The following is a 21,271-nucleotide window of genomic DNA, read 5'->3' on the forward strand; positions in this document are numbered from 1 at the left end:
GGTAGAATTTTAAAATTAATCAAATCAAGTATGATAGGCAGCCAAAAGGATATCAGTGAGGTCTTATATAAGAATACAAGACACACAGAGGAAAGGTCCAGTAAGGAAAATATGTTAGAAAAGCAGTATCCATTAGATTAACATTATTTATACGAAATAAAAGCTACTGTATTATTTTTTAGATTTTAATGGCTTAATTCTTAATTTGCAGATATGCATCTCTGAAGAAAAGCATTGTCTTAAGCTTAGCATAGATACAGGTTATGTCCAGCCACAAAAACCTACCCACTTCCATGAAAATTTAATTGCTTAGTCAAACTGCAAAACAACAAGGAATTCTTGTTGAAATAGCAGTTAAGTATCTTCTTCATTCAATTTATAATTAAATGCTATGAGTCAAATAAGGAAATCTTCAAACTTATCTTAGTACATATTTCTAAAATACATGGTTTCAAAAATTTTGCTTTTAATTTGTACTCTTTGCCAGTACCAAAACAAGAAACAAATGGCAAAAGCTATTTTATCAGATCTGTTTAAAGCAACTTTGCAAAACCATGTCTTGTCATCACAAGCATTTCAACTGTAGCTTAAATTCATCAAGTTTATTTCACTGTTGCATATCTGTTTAATTTTTAAGTTTTCATTAAACCAGGTACAAACTGATTATCTGATCTGATTTGGATTAATTGGGTCTGACCATGTGTACAGAAGCAGACTGCAAATGTGTCAACAGGAAACTTGCAAGGGAATGATCTGGAAAGGGACATTGCAAAGGTAAAGCTTAAAGGGGAAAGTCTTGAACTATGATTTGAAGAAAAGGCCAGTAAAGGAAAAGATACTGGACACACCAGGGCTGGTAGTCTTTTCTGTCCTAGGGAAGGAGCAGCTGACTTGAAACTTCCCAGCCTATGTTGCAGCCAAAGCGAAAATTACCTTGCTCTTTGGATCTCCTGCTGGCTCTAAAACTAGAGGGATGTCCTGATCAGGGACCAAGCAGGGCGTAGTTATGTCCTGGAAGAAGCAACAAACAATTCTGGTGTGGCCTGGTTTTGGCTCACAGGTATTTGGAATCTAAGCAATGCTCTGTGCTTGCTCATTGAAGGTCATGGTCCTAGATGATGAAGAGTGACCTTGCCCGGTCATTACCAAACAAGGGACATGGGGATAGGATGCAATAACCTTACTGCCAGTACATACACAATATGCTAGCAAAAAATAACTATTGAATGGGGGTCTTCATTACTATCATAACCTAACAAGAAAACTACCATGGTCCCAAACTTCCCCTGACTTTGGTATGTAGAGCTAGTGAGCCAAACTCTGAACAGACAAACAACATTGATTTTCCACAGACCTGTAAATCTCTCTCTGCCATGAGCACAGCTGATACAACTGCACCTATGATATTCAGCATCTAAAATGTCTCAAGAAAAAGACCTTATCAAACCTTATCCTAGCTTGTGAGAAATAACACTGTTGATACATTTAACTCTTTAGTACGTATTTTGGAACTAAACTGTAGTAAAATAATTATTATAGATCCCTTTTGCGCATTAAGGCTAGCTAAATTCTGGTCACTTGGGTGGCTGTCAAATTTAATTCAACAGTGTCCATGCTGTGCAAATACTGCTAGACCCCAGCACCTAAAAAAATAATTGGGCATATCTACTGACAGGCACACTACTTGAACTTGGAAAACTGCTGCATTTTGACCCCAAGAAAGCCATGTAATAACAACATGGTGCTTCTACTAAATACTGAACCTGTTAAAGTGACAATGATGACAGCTTACTAAAACACTGTGGAAAGGAGTGCCTGTTGCTGGGGAAAACCATGGAGTTAAAATTGGAGATTTTGCTATACTCAACAGCTGGCACCTGAGTATAAAGAAAGACACTTAAGGAAATTATGAGAATGAAAGGAAGGCACAGGAAGAAGTGAAAGGACAGTAATAGCGGGTGGCTGAGCAACACAGCAGTGAAGCTGACAGACAGCAAACAATTAGGACAATTACGGGATTGTGGCAAGAGGATATCCTGTTCTCAGAAACAAGGGAAAGTCATGAAAGACAACAAAAGTAATAAACTCCAAATAAGGTCATATTTACTGTCAGTGTCTGTGATTAGCTATGAAAATATTATTTTTTTCCTTTTAAGGCAAGCTCATTCAGTATATTATATCTTATTACTAGTGTACAGTTTTCCCTATTTACATGTGCTTTCCAGTCTAGGGTGTTGACTAAATTAGTACTGTATTGTAATGAGGTGTAAGTGAAAGTTTAGATAAGTGGAGTAGTGATTATGACCTGATACCTTGATGATCATCTACTAGCACAGTTGAGTGTGCAATACAGCTGAACATTCTGACTCCTGAAAGTGACACATTTTAAGATGTGTGTCACCTAAACATTCATATTATTCACATGGTGGACAGTTGCTGTCTTTTGATTCCTAATTTAGTTTCTTTAAACCACATCTAAATCCTAAGAGCAATGGCATAAAATTTGCAGTTGTCTTAACTGTTCACATGAAACAGTACTTTGAACATACCATTACGCTCCGAGTATTTAAAATTAATATATTATATACTTTGTTCCATTTCAATTTCCATTTATCCTGTCTCAAGAATTGTAATAGTTTTCTTTTATCTTTTTCTTGCTGCCTTCACACATTTTTTTTCTTCCCACAAGACCTATTGATAGCGTAGGCATAAAAGATAAACTCACAAATGGTTTAACAACCAGTACCCATCTTTTGTATGCTGTTCAAAAAGAAACTGAGATACATCTTTATTTCATGACAACCCTCCAAAATGACTGACATCTTTATATTTTGCATGGCAATGGGACATTATTCTAAAACTAACTAACTAAACCAAACACTTCTTTCTGCAGACCTAGAAAAATATAGAGTAGTAGCACAGAAAGTTACAAGCTAACACTTTGACCTATGAACAATTCTACTGTTTGGTTGGGATTTTTAAATGTTAATGTTGATATATTATACCAAATGTGCTTGCACTTTTTAATTCAGTCACAAGACATATCCAAGACAAGCAAAACAGAGTAACCTTACTAGTGCACTGCACCCTTCAGATGCTATGCTGGTTTTTAGCCATCCTTAATGCTTCAAAGATATTCTGAATTGTAACATAGGCAAAGGGAATTCTCCAGAAATAACATAAGTACACTGCAGCTTTGTCTTCACAAGCAGATACCTTGAAGGATACAGTTATATGAAGGATAAGCTTATGAAGGATAAGCTAACACATTGATAAACATTTCAAGGTCTGTAATAAAAGGACTGAGTGGAATCTTTTAAAACTCTTACTACATGCATAATTTAATCATAAGACTACTTTCAAGTTTCATTCAATTCAATGTTTAAAACATACATAAAAATGTAAAAACAGTTCAAAATTACAATAGCTCATTCACCACAGGCAACATTACACATTAATAGCATCAAATGGGGGAGATAAGTTTCTGAACTTTGGAGTATAAAAACCCTACAAAACTTCTAATGCCCTAGAATGAAAAAAAAAAATAAAATACAACTGAGTTATATCACATATACAGCAATCCAGTTCTAAATCAGTATTACTTTAAAAAAAAATCCTCATTATCAAACATTTATCATGTGAAATTACAATGAAAAGTTAAAAGAACATACCTGTTGCCTGTTACTGGGCATGTATGGAAGCATTGTTGATACATGAAACATTAACTCATAATCTTTATAGGTAGTATAGAGGGAATGAGTTCCTGTTGAATCAGCTGAAAATTAATTTAAGCACCAGAAGGTCAGTAAAACTGCTTCATTCACACTTTTTAGGACACCACTCTTTGCACAATATGAATTAAACCTATTAAGGCAATTTATTTTTTTTCAACTGAACAAGGACAGTTCACATCAGATAAAGATCTACTCTTTAGTTTCAAATTATGACATAGAAGGGTCCTCCAAGAAATTGCCCAAAGAGTTGCTATCTGAGGCTTAAATGATCTAAATTTGAATATTTAGGCATTTCAGGAAAAAAAGAAAACAAAAACAAAAACACACTTTGCTGCTTGAGTATAGTTTTATATAATATAGATTTTCATTATATAAAAACTTAATAAGGACAATTTACTAAACCCATACTATACCAGAAACAAACTGACAATGCTACTTCAAACCTGACGTTAAAACACACACTGCAGATCAGACATCTTTAAAACATAAAAGATGTAGCTAACACATTGTTGGGAATGACGAGGAATTTTTGAAGCTTTTAACATTATCAAAATACATTTCATATGTGATATTTTTATTTCCTTTGTTTTGGAAGTTTATTAATAGAGCTAACATTTCCAGAATGTTTACAGCAAATTAGATGAATTTTACTCTGTAGTTGTAAATTAATTCTTTTTATTCACCTTTTTTAATATGTTCAGAATATTTTAGTAAGCACAATTAAATTAAAAGCAGAAGATTAGAAACACACTAGTCAGTCATGACAGCTGTCAATTTTTCTTTTCGTTTTCCATGTTCACTCATTTTAAAAATACACTTTTATATTATTGACACAAATAAACATTCTCCAGCACCCCGTTCCACACAATGTGCAAGGTTCCAGGGTTTTTTGTTTTGAATAGTAAGTGTATTTCAAAAAGAAATTGATTGGTCATGGTAGCTATCCATTTAAAACACACACTGAAGTGTCAAATTCCACAGTAACCATCCTGTATCTGCAGCCCTAAATCTGAAAATATATGTGTATATAGTTTTGAACATGTTCATACTACAACTGGCTTAATCAGTTATGCTTGTACAATAATAAACGTAATCTATTAATATAATATTAATTACAGTTACAGAATAAATAGGGAGCATAATTTCCAGTGAAGTTTCCTACTTACATGTTCCTAAAGAAAAAAAACATTCTTGTGCTCCTCTATTTTAAAATCTTTGTTGAAAATATAAATTCATAATATCCTTTCTATGACATTTTCAAATGACAGTTTTGAAGAGATAAGAGAAAATGAATTATATTGTGAAATATAAGTATCTGCTGGAACTGGCAACCCTACTCCCTGATTCCTTTTGCAATTAGACATTAAATAAAGTCAAATTATCTTGAACGGATATTGTACAAAACAGTCCCTTAAAATACTTATTACAGAAAGGCAGATTCCTTACCCTTAAATCAATGCTTTATTAATAGAACATCCTACTTAGCTGAATACTTTTAATTTAGCACCTTGACTTTGGAAATCATCAAGTTTTTCTTCTGAAATTCAGTCCCTTAGGCTAAGCCAGCAGAAGTTTTCTAAATCAACAGACATGTTACTGAACACCTACCCATGTCCACAGGGATTAAATTTACATAATGGTTGCTACTACAAATATTACTCTGCTGACAATGTTATTAATAATAAACTACCCGGGCTGACAAGTTCGTACCTCATTCCTTTCTTTCTTTCATTTCACAAAGTTTAAGTATCAATGATAAAATCCATAATGAAAGCCTGAACATTAAAAAATTATAATATTAATAATCCAATAATAATAATATTTTAATACCTCATTTCTAGTAGATGGATATTTTTAAAAACACATATAAACAAATTATATACTGTTGAATTGGTAACGCTTCCCCTAGTTTTATAATTTCTTGATCTTGGGCTTTAGAATTGCATGCCACTAAAAATGCACAAAGAAATGGCAGAAAAGAATTTGTAGTTAATATATTCCACATGTTCTTTGTAACTGCGTGGAGCCTGGCTTGGATGGAGTTAATTTTCTTCATAGCAGCCCATATGGTGCTGTGCTATATATGATCAAAACGGTGTTGATAACACATAAATGTTTTAGTTATTGCCGAATGGTGCTCCACATCACCAGGGCTCTGTTTCTCACACTCTTCCCCACCCTGGGGAGCATGCTGGGGTGGGCAAGAGCTATGGAAGGGACACAGCAGGACAGCTGACTAGAACTGACCAAAGACATATTCCATACTGTATAATATCATGCTCTGCAAAACTGGAGAGGGGGAAGTTTTTCTATAGGTAGCTTTTCTGTTGCCTCTCCACCAGTTGAAGGGAGGTGGCAAGTGATTTCTTTAGCATAATTTGTTTTTGTGGGTTTTTTTGTTGGTTGGTTGGTGTGGTGGTAGCTTGGATTTTTTCTTATTTTCTTTTTAGTTCAGTTTGTATTGGGGGGGTGAAGTGTCGTTTTTTTTTCTTTCTTCACTTACTGAACTGTCTTAATCTCAAGTCACAAATTTTTCTTCCTTTTGTCCTTCTGATTTTCTTCCCTATTCTGTTGGGGTATGAGCGAGCAAGAAGGTGAGTGGTGGCTTACCTGTCAGACAAGTCAACTCACCACAACATTCTACATTTTGTATTCCGTAAGAATTGACCAATCAACTATCAAAATATGAAATAAACAGACTAAATTTTTTAAAAGGAAGTTTTTTAAGAAAAAATGCACAGCTAGTCAAACATCAAACATTTGAGAATAGAGAAACTTAAAAAATGTCAATTCCACAAAAACTGTGAAAGAAATATTACTGAAATATTATGTCTACTAAAAATGTAGCTACTAGAGATTACATTATTACACTATCCTGAACCTGCAGGCAGTCAGACCAATGTATTATCCAACTGTAAATACAAAATGCAGAAATATTTGTTGTGCCACTATATTTAAAAAAAAAGTATAACACAAAAAAGATAATTAAGTCAGTATTGTACATTTAATATAAAACTGAAGACGGTATCTTTATGAAGTCTCTTAATTCCAATCCATTTGATGCAAACCATGGAAATAGATTATGACAGGCCACTATCATTAATGGCACACAGCATTAGTAAAACATTAAAATTATGTTACTGAATGACACATACACAATGCCAATCAGCAGTGTACATTCACACTGAAGCACAGCAAATTTAGAAACTGAATTTGCTTGACAGACCAGCAAATATTTTCATATGCAAAAAATATTAGGTGCTATTTGGTCATGCTCTGATTGGGGTAAAACAAAAAAAAAAAAAGCTAAGCCAAATCACCCCTTACTCCTTTCAATTTTTTATCCTATTTATCAATTCATCCAGGAAGTCTCGACATCTACAGCACATTAATAAATTGTTTTACATGTTAATTTGAAAAATGAGGTATTATTCTGTACTGAAATGGGATGCAATAGTCTCTATCAAGCCTTACTTATTCAAGTGAAACAAGTGTGGATTTAAGCAGAGAGGCAATAGTGTTAATAAAAATAAAAAGTACAACACAAAAAAGATAATTAAGTCAGTATTGTACATTTAATATAAAACTGAAGACGGTATCTTTATGAAGTCTCTTAATTCCAATCCATTTGATGCAAACCATGGAAATAGATTATGACAGGCCACTATCATTAATGGCACACAGCATTAGTAAAACATTAAAATTATGTTACTGAATGACACATACACAATGCCAATCAGCAGTGTACATTCACACTGAAGCACAGCAAATTTAGAAACTGAATTTGCTTGACAGACCAGCAAATATTTTCATATGCAAAAAATATTAGGTGCTATTTGGTCATGCTCTGATTGGGGAAAAAAAAAAAAAAAAAGCTAAGCCAAATCACCCCTTACTCCTTTCAATTTTTTATCCTATTTATCAATTCATCCAGGAAGTCTCGACATCTACAGCACATTAATAAATTGTTTTACATGTTAATTTGAAAAATGAGGTATTATTCTGTACTGAAATGGGATGCAATAGTCTCTATCAAGCCTTACTTATTCAAGTGAAACAAGTGTGGATTTAAGCAGAGAGGCAATAGTGTTAATAAAAATAAATGTGGTGCTTATGCAGGTTGACAGGGTATCCTGGTTTGAGCGGAATTGCAGCTTTCCTGCCTTGTAAGTCATAAATTAGAATCTGTCATAGGACTCAGCTCATTTTTTCAGTTCAACATTTTCCTCCACTACCAAAGATGGAGAATGTGAAAGATTTCACGAGTTGTAAAGCTGATCTCCCTTCACAGCACAACCAGCATCATATATCTCATTTCCTACTAGAAATTGGCCTATGGACAGTTTATCTGCCCTGGGTACCAAGCACAATGTACACATGCTAGATGTTTCCAAGAATTCCTGAAATCAAGCCTCTCTCCTAATGCTGGACAGGAGATAACAGTCCATCAGGGTACTAAAAGTTTGATAACAAAATAGAAATCCTTTTATGACTATGACACTGATCAATGTTCAAATGTACCATTTAAAAATAAATAAAAACAAGATGTATTTCATGCTGAAGTAGCAAAAAACACACAAGAGAGTCTTAAGAACCAGGCTATGCCTAAGTGGCATGAGTAACAGAGAAGCAAACAAGAGGGCTTATGGATTCCTAGTTCTCTGTGCCTATCTGAAAGATATGCAAGAGAAGAAGGTCTTCCTTAAATTTCCTTTAAGTACATCTTTCTAAGCTTCCTTCTTGGCAGCTTAGCTCTACTAGTTCAAGGAACATTCCCATTTTATTGGAAGAGTAAGTAAAACACATACCCAAGTAGCAGGATTTTATAGTTCAAGAATATGTTCTTTGCTAACAAAAATACACCTTTTCTCTTATACACAGGTCATATATAGTATAGTAAAAAAATATATATTTTCAGGATGTAAAACACAAGCTATAGCAAAAATAAGGGTATAAATGAAAGTACAGAACAATTTGGGTTTCAAGGGACACTTTCAAACAGATCAGGTTGGTCAGAGCCCCACCCAGCCTGACCTTGAATACGTCCAAGTATAGGTGTATACACCATCCTCATCATTAAAAGACTAGTTATAAGAACATTTTTTTAAATACTATGTTACAAAGAGGTAGAGTAATACCTAGATATCCTTAGATCACAGCTTATAGTGATCAGTTGTCAAAATCCTGTTAAACTACATTAAACTAAGAATAAGTTACATTAAAGAGCAGTGAAAATCAGTGCTAATAAAGATGTGTGTTAACATATCATTTTTTTTTAACAGTAATACTTCTGAGTTCAATTTTTGCTGCAAAACACAACAGATTTGTACAATGAAATTATTATACTATTGCACTTAGAAAAACTAAAATACCTGAGAAAAAGGCAGTAGTAATACAGTGGTTTATCATCTGTCATATTATAACATGCTTACTGTGCAGGTGTGAGAAATGAAAAAACTGAGAAAACTTGATTGCTCCTCAAATACAAAAATTAATGTGTGTTGAGTAAAAACAAGCACAAAGCTTTAGCTGAAATAGGGAAACTGGTTCCTGTCATGACTCCGTGTTTTTAAATACATGTATTTTCTCCTGTTTTAAGGATAAGATATTAAAGTGTAGCTGGAAAATTATGAAATACATAATAAAATATCACTCTGAAATATATTCGGAAATATATTTTAAATACTATGATTTTAACTAAGTGGAAATAAATGAGGTAAATTGCTTTGATTTTCAGCTCCACTAATGCCACAGAAAAAGTAAATAACCTTTCAAACCAGGTGTGATACCTACTTTTATCACATGCTTCATCTTTCTTACTTACTATATAATCTTTCTTATAAAAATTCAAAATCAGGAGCATGAAAAGACAAAACAGGATTCACAGACGGTCAACTGGATAATTACAGCCTCTACCACAGGTCAGAAACATAACTTACTTTTATTATCTAGCTGAGCCCTGTATTTACTAAATCCTTTTAGCCGTACTCTCTGACCCAGCAGATCGAGGAACTCTTCAAAAGCTGGTCCTGCCATCTCATTGTTATACATTTCTTCCTCTGTGCTTTGGCCTGCTTTGCAGTAAAGGATACCAATCTTATGTTGAAAACTCAGCTGAAAAAAAAAAAAAAAAAAAAGGAAAAATTACAGAAGCAAAGAAAAGTCAATACTGGAACAAGTATTAACAATGAAAACATTGCCACTTTTATAAACCCTGGCAGAAATTATCTGGAAGTGAAAAAAAAAAGTGTTCTGATTTCCAGAAAATATATCATCACAGGAAGAAAATAACAAAAAAATCTCAATAACTATCTTGAAAGAAAACGAGATTATCCAAAAACAGATAAAAACAGAACATGAAGACTTTTTACTTAATTATCTATAAAACCACACTCTACCTCATGTTATAGCATGAGAATTTTAATTTCAACTTTTTGTATAACTATGTTCTCAGATTCAAAAAAAGGTGAGGTGATTTTCCCTTATTTCTACCCTTTAAGTTCAGTACAGTTTAGCTAAAACAGGCAGTCAAGAGCATCGATTTCTGTTCTATGTAAACTTTTTCCCTCCCTATATTTCCCTCCCATCCATTGATAAAAAATATTTCCCATTTACGAAAGTATACTTCAAGTAAGAAATCATATTGCAGTTAAATAGCTGCATAAAATAAACTAGTCTTAATACTAGAACATTAAAAAAAGATAAGTTAATTTCATTAAAAATAAGTTTAAGATGTATAAAAAATTAAGTATGAAAAGAGAAGATTACTTCTTGAGCAGAGTATTGTCTTGTGTTCTTAGCTTTCATGCCTACTTAAGACAACAGGAAACTTATCTGTGAATGGATTAGCCCTGGTTTTCTTAACTGACAACTTCTGGAGTTTTACAAACTGACAGAGACCATCAGTCACACCAGATCCCTTTATGACATTTATCTGCATTCATGACTCAAGACTCCAGCTGTAGAGTTCCCTTCATCAAACTTCAGGATTAGTGTCTAAAATGTGTCTTATCCAAAGACTATGTATGTTCCTATTAGAGCAAATGTGACAAGAACAGTCTGCTTCACCTTAGTTCATATGTAACACAGGGTCTGTCATGCTAAATATATTCTAGAACCCAAATATAGACATACTATTGCACCAATGTTTTACTGCAGCAAATTTGAGGAAAAGCTGCAAGATGAGAATACTAAAAGATTGAGTCAAGAAAACCTGCATACATGAAAGAAATAGGAAAAAAAAAAATCCAGACTTTAAATAATCATTAACCTTCCTTCTTTAACAAATGCTGCATTTCTCCTTTGTAAGCAGAGCATTGTATGTAAGGCAGTTGCCAACAGTCAATTTAAAAGAAAAAAAAAAACAAAAACAAAAACAAAAAACAACCACTGCCCAAATCCTCATCACCCCTGGAGAAATAAAAGCTTTCACTATTCTCTTACTAACCAAGTCATCTGTGTTTTCATGATGTTACTGCTTTTTAAGCTAGTATTTCTTTCTTTGTCTTCCATGCAATTCAAGATACAACTCAACAGCATTCTTGGTTTAAGTATTTACCTTCATGCACAAGCAACACACAAAAAGTTCCCAAGACAACCAAATTAATTAAGATTTTTGAAGGCAACAGATAGCCTTCTTCCTACTACCATTGTAGAGATCAAGTTTTAGGCACATATTTCCTCCGTAATCCATATTACATTTCACTAAAAGCTGTGAAACAGGTAGAAAATGAAATCAAACCATCAAAACAGTCTTCAGTCTGCTGAGAAACTATACAAACATTTAATACACTGTTACACAAAATGAATACTCTTCTGCTGACAGTATTAATCCTCTAGATCATTATTCATATTCTTAAATTTGTGACACTTTGACCAATCATCACCTTCAGTGGCCAAGCATGGCTCTTTTTATAATTGCTCGATTAATAAACTGAAAGCATCAAGTACGTAAGAGGATTAAAAGCATAAATGGATCTCATACCAGTTCTATGAACAGCTTTCTGTTTATGTTCAAGTAATTACCTCATAATAAGCAACATATAAGAAACATTAAGTTTTGGTGACAGGCCACTTCACAACAGGATTGAATTTTCAGAATTGATCACCCACAATAGAAAGAAGTGCTGTGTACTGCTGCTTCTCAAAATTATGAGTTGATGATTAAATAATTACTTTGGTCAGTTCAGTGGACAATCTCCATTTCCAGTTTTTTGGGAAATACTTAGTGAGATTGGGAAATAATCAGGTCAGATCAAAAAAAGTAGTACTCCATATTGCCTAGAACATACTGCCCCTCTGAGCAATGAATTTTAGTAGATTAATCTAAACTCACTCTGGAGCTCAAACAGGAAAGACAGAGAGCAACTGCAGATCAGGAACTCTGAATCAGAATTGAATGCTTCTGATTTCCCTTTATTGTTTCACCAGAAGTAGTGACAAACACAGGGAAAAAAAAAAGGACATTTGGTAAAATTAATTTTCAAGTCAAAGTCTTCCTCAAAGGCTACACTGAACAATAGTACTAAAATAAAAATAAAAAACTAGCAAGAAAAAATAATGAGCTCCACAAAAAACAATTCTCTTCCTCTGTCCACATTTACTTGGTTTTAAGCAATTGTAACAAGACAGAAGAATTCTGGTAGACACCACCAATGCTAGATGCAATTGCTACATTCAAAACTGAATTAGCATTAAAGAATAAATTATACCACCATCATAATTAACTGGATCCATCAGCTGTTTAAATTTTAGCAGATAGATATATTGACTTTCGCCTAGAAAGTGCAATTGTCACTTTGACTAAGCAGTTGTCATAAGCCTGTCCTTCACAAAATATTAAGAAGCTATAGATTTAATCACTAGTTTTAAATACAGCAGATTCACTGTATTGAACCCAATAAGCCTCACCATTTTCTCTCCAAATGTAAGCCATAGGAATATTTCATTGCCATGCAGTTAAGTAATTAGTCTCAATCCCAATTTCAATTATTTTAATCCAAACCTATTCTATTCTACTTAAACTACAGCAAGTTAATCAGAAAATGTTAGTGTAAAAAAACAACCCAAAATTTGGTGTAGAGATCTAATGTTATATCCTTTTGCCTCCTTACTTACACACGATATTAATAAAACATTAGATGTATTTTCACTTGAATTGAGCATTTGTACACATTAAAGTGCAAATCCAGATTGTAAAAATCACTTCTTACTGCCTTAAAATTTCAGTTATAATGTTTCTTTCAGTCATTGAAAGAGAATATCCATAGACTAATATTTTTTTCCTAAACTTCAATCTATTTCAAAAATAAATTGCTTAGAAAAGCAACCTCATTTTGTCAATGAAAATACACAAGTATCTCCAAAACCAAGAAAGTAAACATGTTTATTAAAATTGCCTGCAAAATATTTAAGGTTTTGTGATTTTTTTAAAAATGAATTGTCTTTAAAGAGAAGTCAGGTGCTACATACCCCTTGTTCATCCAGTTTAAGCAGCTGATCAGGTACTTTGGGTGAGTTGGAAGCCTGCCTCAGGCACTGAATGCTCAGCTCTGGTATTACATATTCTAGTACCTCTTTGAGAGGCAGACCTCTTGCTGTGCCATGCCGAGCAGTGGATGGTATAGCATCTTCTAAAATTGCTCCTCTAAGTGTGGTAAGCTGCAGTAAAGGTAACACACACAAAACATTTTTAGTTCTAATACTACAATGACTTTTGAAGATATTAAATTCGGGTTTTAGCAAAAGCACGGAAGAAAGAATGGTAAGAAAGAGATCCCTATTTTTTAATTTTTTAAGCAGTAAAAAGATTACTAAATTACTTTAAGGATGAGACAGGCTCTTGTTTCAGTAATAAATGTATTTTTTTGTTTAAAGAAATTAACCGATGATTTGATTAACTTATTCTAACTCCTAAGACTATTACTTTTTCAGCAAATAGTATTTGAAACACCACAAAAAGTAAAAATTTTCAATTTTAATGCCATACTACCCTAGCAGACACAGTACTTGAATATGAGGCTGAACAAGTGAGGTAAGGCAAAGCTAATGGCACCTTCATTTCACCCATCCATCTATTTTTTTAAACCATGTTTTATCTTCATTAGATTTGGCAAAAACAGAGTAATTTCTTAGAAGTGAACCAGTTTAATCTCCTCTCTACACACACATACAGAAATATCTCTTTTTTGGCAACAAAAGAAAAACTTAGTCTATCTGCTACTGCATCTGTTTGTAAAAACATGAGTCCAGAAATATCAGGTTTCGCTAACATTTCTCCATGTCCTAATCAGAATAAAAAGCAATAATCTGAAGGATTATGAAAATTTACTAGTTGCTTGCTACAATAACATTGTGTATTTTCATACAAATAAAAGCTAGTTGATGTGATAAAGAAGAAACTAGTTTGCAAGAGATACTAATTTGCTTGAAATAGAAGTTATGAGATCTGTCCTTCCGCAAGGATCCCAAGTGAGCTATTCTTTCAAATAAGGTAATTCTTTTTACCAACACATTAATATTCCTTCCACAAATCATGTATGTAGATGCATATAAAACCATTTAACAGAAAAAAAGCTTCTGAGAAAGTATTTTGAAACAAAACACAAAAATGCAAGTAAATCACTGTACTAGTTTTCATGGGGTTTTTTCCCTCCTTTTTTCCTTGCAGTTCTTAACTCTTTTATTTCTATCATTAGAAACTTAACATCAATTATCTGGATTCAAACTTATCTTCAGCTTTGTTCTAATCATCTGTTCCCTTTCTTGCCCCTTGCAGCTTTCTTCAGCCATCTTGCCTCCTTTTGGGTGTCCGCTCAAAAAATGAACAACTTTATGCAATACAGAACAGGAAAACTTTGTTCCAGGAGCAAGTACATTTAGTAATGCTACAAGAAACATCCTTTTCCCAATAACAGATCTGCTTTCAGAGTCAGACAACCAACTAGTCTCCTAAGCTCTAAGTCAACTTTTCCATTCCTTTGCAGAATTACTGAAAGAACATTACCTCACTTGTCCGGAAAACTATACGATAGTTGAACTGAGATCCTTCCTTCTCCTTGGCATCTTCAACCTTCTCCCTCCGGATGCTGACTGCTACAGGTCCAAGATTTTCATCTATTCCAAAGTAGTTCTGATGCTCTTTTGCACAAGAGTGAACAAGGAGAGAAAAGAATCATGAAGTATGAGCTCCCTAGGAAATGTTCATCAAATCTCATTAAAGTTTCTGCAGTAAGAAAAAGTATTATTTTTAATTGAGCTATGAGATCTGTAAATATGCTGACTTGTTCTGATCTTCTGAACTGCACAGTAAGTACATAAACCACAAAATGCTAATTTTGATTAGCTGAATGGTCGCTCATATCATGTAACTCCAATTACTGCAACTGCTGCTACTATGACAGATTCATTTTCTGCATTTTTTATTACTATGAAATAAAACATTTTCCTAGACACTGTAAGAGACTACTCCAGAGAAACTAAATCTATATAAAGATGTCAACAGAAGCTAACAGTCTTCAAACAAACAAGGGGCTATGTAGTTTCCCTAATTTCATTCAACTTCTTGTTATTCTTATTTAAAGCTCTTTTACTTTCAAAGCAGGAACTTAGTTTTAACAAGTGAAAACTGAGGCTGGTAATTCTTCAGTGTTTGATGAATAGTTAGATTTATCCTTAAGCAAACTGGCCCAGTCTGGGAGAGTAAAGCACTACTGACAGAAGAGGAAGGTCAAGCTAGAGAGCATTTAAGCAGACCAGACACACTCAAGTCCATGGAAGCAAACAGGATACAGTTGGAAGTAACTAGCCAGTGTCACTGTTAAGGTCACTTTTTATCACCTTTGAGAGGTCAGTGAACGGTTACACGCACCTTTAAAAGGGCAAGAAAAAGAGTCTGGGAAGCTAGAGACTAGCCACCATAAACTTTAGTTCCCAGGGAGATTAAGAAACAAATTCTCATGGAAGACATTTCCAGGCACACGTAAGACAAAAGATCCTTGGAAACAGCCTGTATGGATTTACCAAATGCAAATCATGCATGACCAACCCAGTTGCTTTCTACAATGAGATGACTGGCTTTATGGATGAGGAAGGAGCAATGAATGTCACCTACTTGTACTTTAGCAATGCTTTTTACACAGTATCCCACAGAATCCATGTAGCTAAACACAAAATACATGGTTTACAAATTACAAGGTAGACATAAACTGGCTGGGCAGCTGGCATCAGAGGACTGTGATCAGCAGTACAAATTACAATCAGTGACTAGTTACTAAAAGGTTTATCAAAATGTGATAGTAAAGCTGTTACTGTTTATTATTTTTAATTATTTTTAATTATCTAAATGATACAACAGAATGCAACCTCAAAAAGTTTACATACATGATCAAGCTCACGGAGAACATATCAAGTACTGGACGTTAGGGTTGTAGTTGGGTGAAACAGATAAAGGGGAATAACTAGCAGGCTTTTAACAAATGAACAGTATGTGTATAGGGCAGACACTGAAATGCATAAACCTCACAGTATTTTAGAGAAGTGGGCAAAGGAGGTTAACTCATCCACACAGGTAGAGTTTCACAGCTCTAAGGTTCACAGACCACTCTCCCCTTCCCCTGGAGGCTGCTGCTGCTGCTGAGATGGGACAGCTGAGCTACTTGTGAAGCAACTCCTAACCCAGTGAAGTTTTCAAGCTGACATGTTAAATTCTCCCTTTGACAATGTGAAAAAAATGGACAGACAAAAATTTCACTGAGATTAACACAGACCTGTATCTAGAGTAGAACTAGTTCATCCAACAGCACAGGTTGTGGACCAACTGCCTCAGGAGCAGCTCTGTGGAAAAGGACTGGGGAGTCTGGGGAGCAACAGGCTGCTTCTCTGGCACTTTTGTGGCCACGTAAGAAGTAGAGTCCAGTTTTGGACAGAGTTGGACATGGCCAGCAGACAACTACTAAGACAGTTAGGGGGCTGGAGCATTTAACAGATGAGGAGAGGGTGAAAGAGGCAAGTTTGTGCAGCCTGGAGAAAAGCAGGTTGAGAGGAGAAATAACTGCAGGATCCGACCAGCTGATGAGGGGTTGTAGAGAAGGAAGGGCCAGACTCTTCTCCAAGGTACAGAGAAAAATGACAAGATGCAACATCACAAGATGCAGCCTCTCATTGAGGGGAAACAAAAATAGGCACAGGTTGCCAGGAGAGTGTGAAATCTCCATCCTTAGAGACGGTCAAAAGCTTAAGGGACAGCTAAAGGGGAATAGGTTCTGAGCAATCTATTCAGAACCTACCTCTAAAGGCAGCTTTAAACAGAGACTGGATGACCTCCAGAAATGTCTTCTAATCCAGCTTATTGTATAATTCTATATTTTAAATAGCAATGAAGTAATAGACTAATTTCACCTTTCAAGATTGTCTGGATTAAAAACCACTGACTAGCATTTTTTAGCTAGTTTGATTTGTTTTGTTGCTTTTTTTTTTACAGTGCAGTTACAGAAATGTATAAGGGAGTTTTTGCAAAATGTCTTTCACTGAGAAGACATCTATAATTTCAGAATAGAGACAAGAAGACAAAGTTACCTCCACACATACGACAGTCTTACTTGTCAAATCAAATTTAAATGAAGTTTCAATTAGCCTTTCAAAAATCGTGGCAGTATGTTGGTAGCAGCATGTTACAACTAGCACCCTTTTTTCAGAAGGGGGCACAGATGTGAAATTACCATGCTCACCAATTATATTCCTTCCCAACCTGATCATTCCACCTGCATGGATAAATTAAACTTCATGGGTAAATGATACTTCATGGATTTCCCTGTACTAAAATAAACCTGTGAGCCTTGATAGGCAAATGTATCAAATGGAACAGGTTCTTACAGATGAGAGAGACAGAGAGAGAGACTCAGAGGTCTAACACTTTCAAGAACATAAAAATGTCCCAGAGCTGAACATTAAGGCTTTGACAAAAGGTAAACTTCTCAGTTAGGGTTTCTATAGCCTTCCATTTTGATGTAAATATATAAAAGGGTAATACACAGTTACATTTCTTGGATGCAGCATTACTGAGCACAAAAAAGCAAGCTGGGCAGATACCTGCTTATTTTTTCATAATATGAAAGAAAAACAGAGATTGTTTGTATGTACACTAAAAAAAAAAAAAAAAGAATGGGAAAAAAAGAAGCTGAAGTAAATTGAAGAACATCATGGCCACCAATATTCTGAGATTTGGGGAAGAGATTTTTAATTCACAGAATCACACAGAATCACAAAATCACCAAGGCTGGAAAAGACCTTTAAGATAACCAAGTCCAGTCTATGGCCTAACACCACCACATTGGCTAGACCATGGCACTAAATGCCACATGCAGCCTTTCCTTGAACACATCCAGGGATATTGCTTCCACCACTTCCCTGGAAAGTCTATTCCAATGTCTAATCACCCTCTCCGTGAGGAAGTACTTCCTAATATCCAACCTAAGCCTTGTCTGGCGCAGCTTCAGGCTGTGCTCTCTTGTCTTGTTGCTAGTTGCCTGGGAGAAGAGCCCAGTCCCCACCTGAGTACAACCTCCCTTCAGGTAGTTGAACAGAGTGATAAGGTCCCCCTTGAGTCTCCTCTTCTCCAGGGTAAACAACCCCAGCTCCCTCAGCCTATCCCTGTAAGCCTTTCCCTCTAGTCCTTTCTCCAGCCTTGTTGCTCTCCTCTGGCCCTGCTCCAGCACCTCAATATCCTTCTTTAAGTGAGGGGCCCAGAACTGAACACATTACTCGAGGTGAGGCCTCACCAGTGCTGTGAACAGGGGGGAGAATAACATCCCTATTCCTGCTGGCCACACTATTCCGGACACAAGCCAGGATGCCATTGGCCTTCCGGGCCACCTGGGCACCCTGCTGGCTCATGTTCAACTGGCTGTCAACCAGTAGCCTTAGGTCCCTCTCTGCTGGGCTGCTCTCCAGCCACTCTTCCCCCAGCCTGTAGCGCTGCCTGGGGTCATTGAGGCCAAGGTGCAGGACCCTGCATTTGGTCTTGTTGAATTTCATGCCACTGGCCTTGGTCCATTGACCCAACCTGTCCAAGTCCTCCTACAGCTTCTTTCTACCCTCTGGCAGATCGGCACTGCCCTGCAACTTGGTGTCATCTGTCAGCTTTGTTTGACCTGACCTGCTATCTCACCAGGGCCAACCAATACAGATTTTTCTCATGTAGCTTCTGTTACAGCTCTATAAAAGACAACATGGAACAGGGCACGTCTTACACATCACTGTAAAGGTGAAATAGTAAGAATTTATTACTGCATATTAAATGCATCATATTTACTTTTGAAGAACTCTACCTACAGAATAATTAGTAACAAGGACAATAACAATTCAGGTTTCCTAGTATTATATTTTATAGAATATCTCAGATACTGTTTCTCAACTTCTTAATACTACAGTAATATAGATAAACTGTACAACTAGTCAAGAGATTGTATATACATAATTACTAGGTGGATAGATGATGGTAGAGCAGTAGATGTGGTTTATCTTCATTTCAGTAAAGCATTTGACACTGTCTCCCACAGCATCCTTGTAGAAAAGTTGATCAAGTATGGGTTTGATGATCAGGTAGTGAGGTGGATCAAGAACTGGTTGAAAGGAAGGAGTCAGAGAGTTGTAGTCAATGGGGCAGAATCTGGTTGGAGGTGTGTGACTAGTGGAGTCCCTCAGGGGTCGGTACTGGGACTGGTGTTGTTCAATATCTTCATCAATGACTTGGTTGAGGCTATAGAATGTACCCTCAGCAAGTTTGCTGATGACACTAAACTGGGAGGAGTGGCTGACACACCAGAAGGCTGTGCTGCCATTCAGAGAGACTTAGATAGGTTGGAGAGTTGGGCGGGGAGAAACCTGATGAAGTTCAACAAGGGCAAGTGTAGAGTTTTGCATTTGGGGAAGAGAAACACCATGTACCAGTACAGGTTGGGGGCTGACCTGCTGGGGAGCAGTGTAGGTGAAAGGGATCTGGGGGTCCTGGTAGACAGGAGGATGACCATGAGCCAGCAATGTGCCCTTGTGGCCAAGAAGGCCAATGGCATCCTGGGGTGCATTAGAAAGGGCACGATTAGTTGGTCAAGAGAGGTTCTCCTCCCCCTCTATTCTGCATTGGTGAGGCCGCATCTGGAGTATTGTGTCCAGTTCTGGGCCCCTCAGTTCCAGAAGGACAGGGAACTGCTTAAAAGAGTCCAGTGCAGAGCTACAAAGATGATTAAGGGAGTGGAACATCTCCCTGATGAGGAAAGGCTGAGGGAGTTGGGTCTCTTTAGCTTGGAAAAAAGGAGACTGAGAGGTGACCTCATCAATGTTTACAAATATGTAAGGGGTGAGTGTCAGGGAGATGGAGTTAGGCTTTTCTCAGTGATGACCAGTGATAGGACAAGGGGTAATGGGTGCAAATTGGAGCATAGGAGGTTCAAGGTGAATATCCGAAAAAAATTTTTTTACTGTGAGAGTGACAAAGTACAGAGTTGTGGAGTCTCCTTCACTAGAGACATTCAAAACCCACCTGGATGCGTTCTTGTGTGATGTACTCTAGGTGACCCTGCTCTGGCAGGGGGGTTGGACTAGATGATCTTTCGAGGTCCCTTCCAACCCCTAGGATTCTATGATTCTAATACCAGAGCAGAAGTTAATTAAAACTAATTATATTCACACTAGTTTTCTGGAGAGGTCATTAGGTTTATTTACAGTATATTACTTAAAGTGTTTTCACTTTTTGTATTTTCTTTTTACTCTGACATAACTTTTCTCCACAAAAAATGTTCAGCCCTTCAGAATCTGTAACTCGTCCATGGTAAAAGCATTTCACTAACAAATCCAATTTCATTTGGCTCAATCTTTGTCCTTTTTTTTTCCCCCCTATCCTGCCACCACTTTTGTCCACTGACAATCTTCCTTTCATTTCCATCCATACCAATTTTCTTTTCTACACCCCTCAAAAAATATGCCATCCTTTGGTTACAAGTTTCTCATCATTCTCTTCTACTCTGACTCCTTCAACACTTTTTGATCCTTTACAACCTGCCTAGGTTAGAACCCATTTGGAACCCTTAAACTGACTGCCCATTCCTTGCTTAGCTCTGGGTCATCTTCCACTTCTGTGACAGATCCAGATTCTTTTCTCCCTTGCCTTTTATATACAGGGCTTTCACAGTCATTACATCTTAGGTGTCTACCATATTGTGAAAACAAGAACTGTACTAGATCCTGTTTCAAGCCACTTGTAAAGGGTCATGGGAGCAAGGAGTACAGTACAGTGTTTATTTCCTGCTGTTCAAATATAGCTAGGAGAGGAAGTATGATTTCAGGAAGACTTGGGCAGTAACAAACAGTCTTTTAAGGACAGAAGATTTTTTCATTTCTTTTAATAACAGCAAAACAACTGAGCTGTAATTCATAATACAGAAGAGACAGAGGTATTTTGGGGTTGTCCCCACAAAAACAGATTTAACACACATTGCACAATGTAGTACTGAATACAGACAGCCAAAGTACACCTCAAAAGT

The 21,271-nt window shown here is 36.0% G+C and overlaps 1 protein-coding gene across 1 annotated transcript in view; it reads right to left on the reverse strand.

The window, feature by feature from the left end:
- Nucleotides 1-21,271, reverse strand: part of SIPA1L2 (signal-induced proliferation-associated 1 like 2) — a 76,011-nt gene that overhangs the window by 52,615 nt on the left and 2,125 nt on the right. The window contains exons 2-5 of the mRNA XM_010004540.1: nucleotides 14,740-14,873; nucleotides 13,206-13,394; nucleotides 9,674-9,848; nucleotides 3,672-3,775 (exon numbers count right to left, since the gene is read on the reverse strand). Of these exons, the coding sequence (XP_010002842.1) occupies nucleotides 3,672-3,775; nucleotides 9,674-9,848; nucleotides 13,206-13,394; nucleotides 14,740-14,873 (602 nt within the window). The remainder of the gene's footprint in view (nucleotides 1-3,671; nucleotides 3,776-9,673; nucleotides 9,849-13,205; nucleotides 13,395-14,739; nucleotides 14,874-21,271) is intronic.

This window comes from Chaetura pelagica, unplaced genomic scaffold (genome assembly GCF_000747805.2).
Source record: "Chaetura pelagica isolate M959 unplaced genomic scaffold, ChaPel_1.0 scaffold9, whole genome shotgun sequence".
Classification (NCBI taxonomy): domain Eukaryota; kingdom Metazoa; phylum Chordata; class Aves; order Apodiformes; family Apodidae; genus Chaetura; species Chaetura pelagica.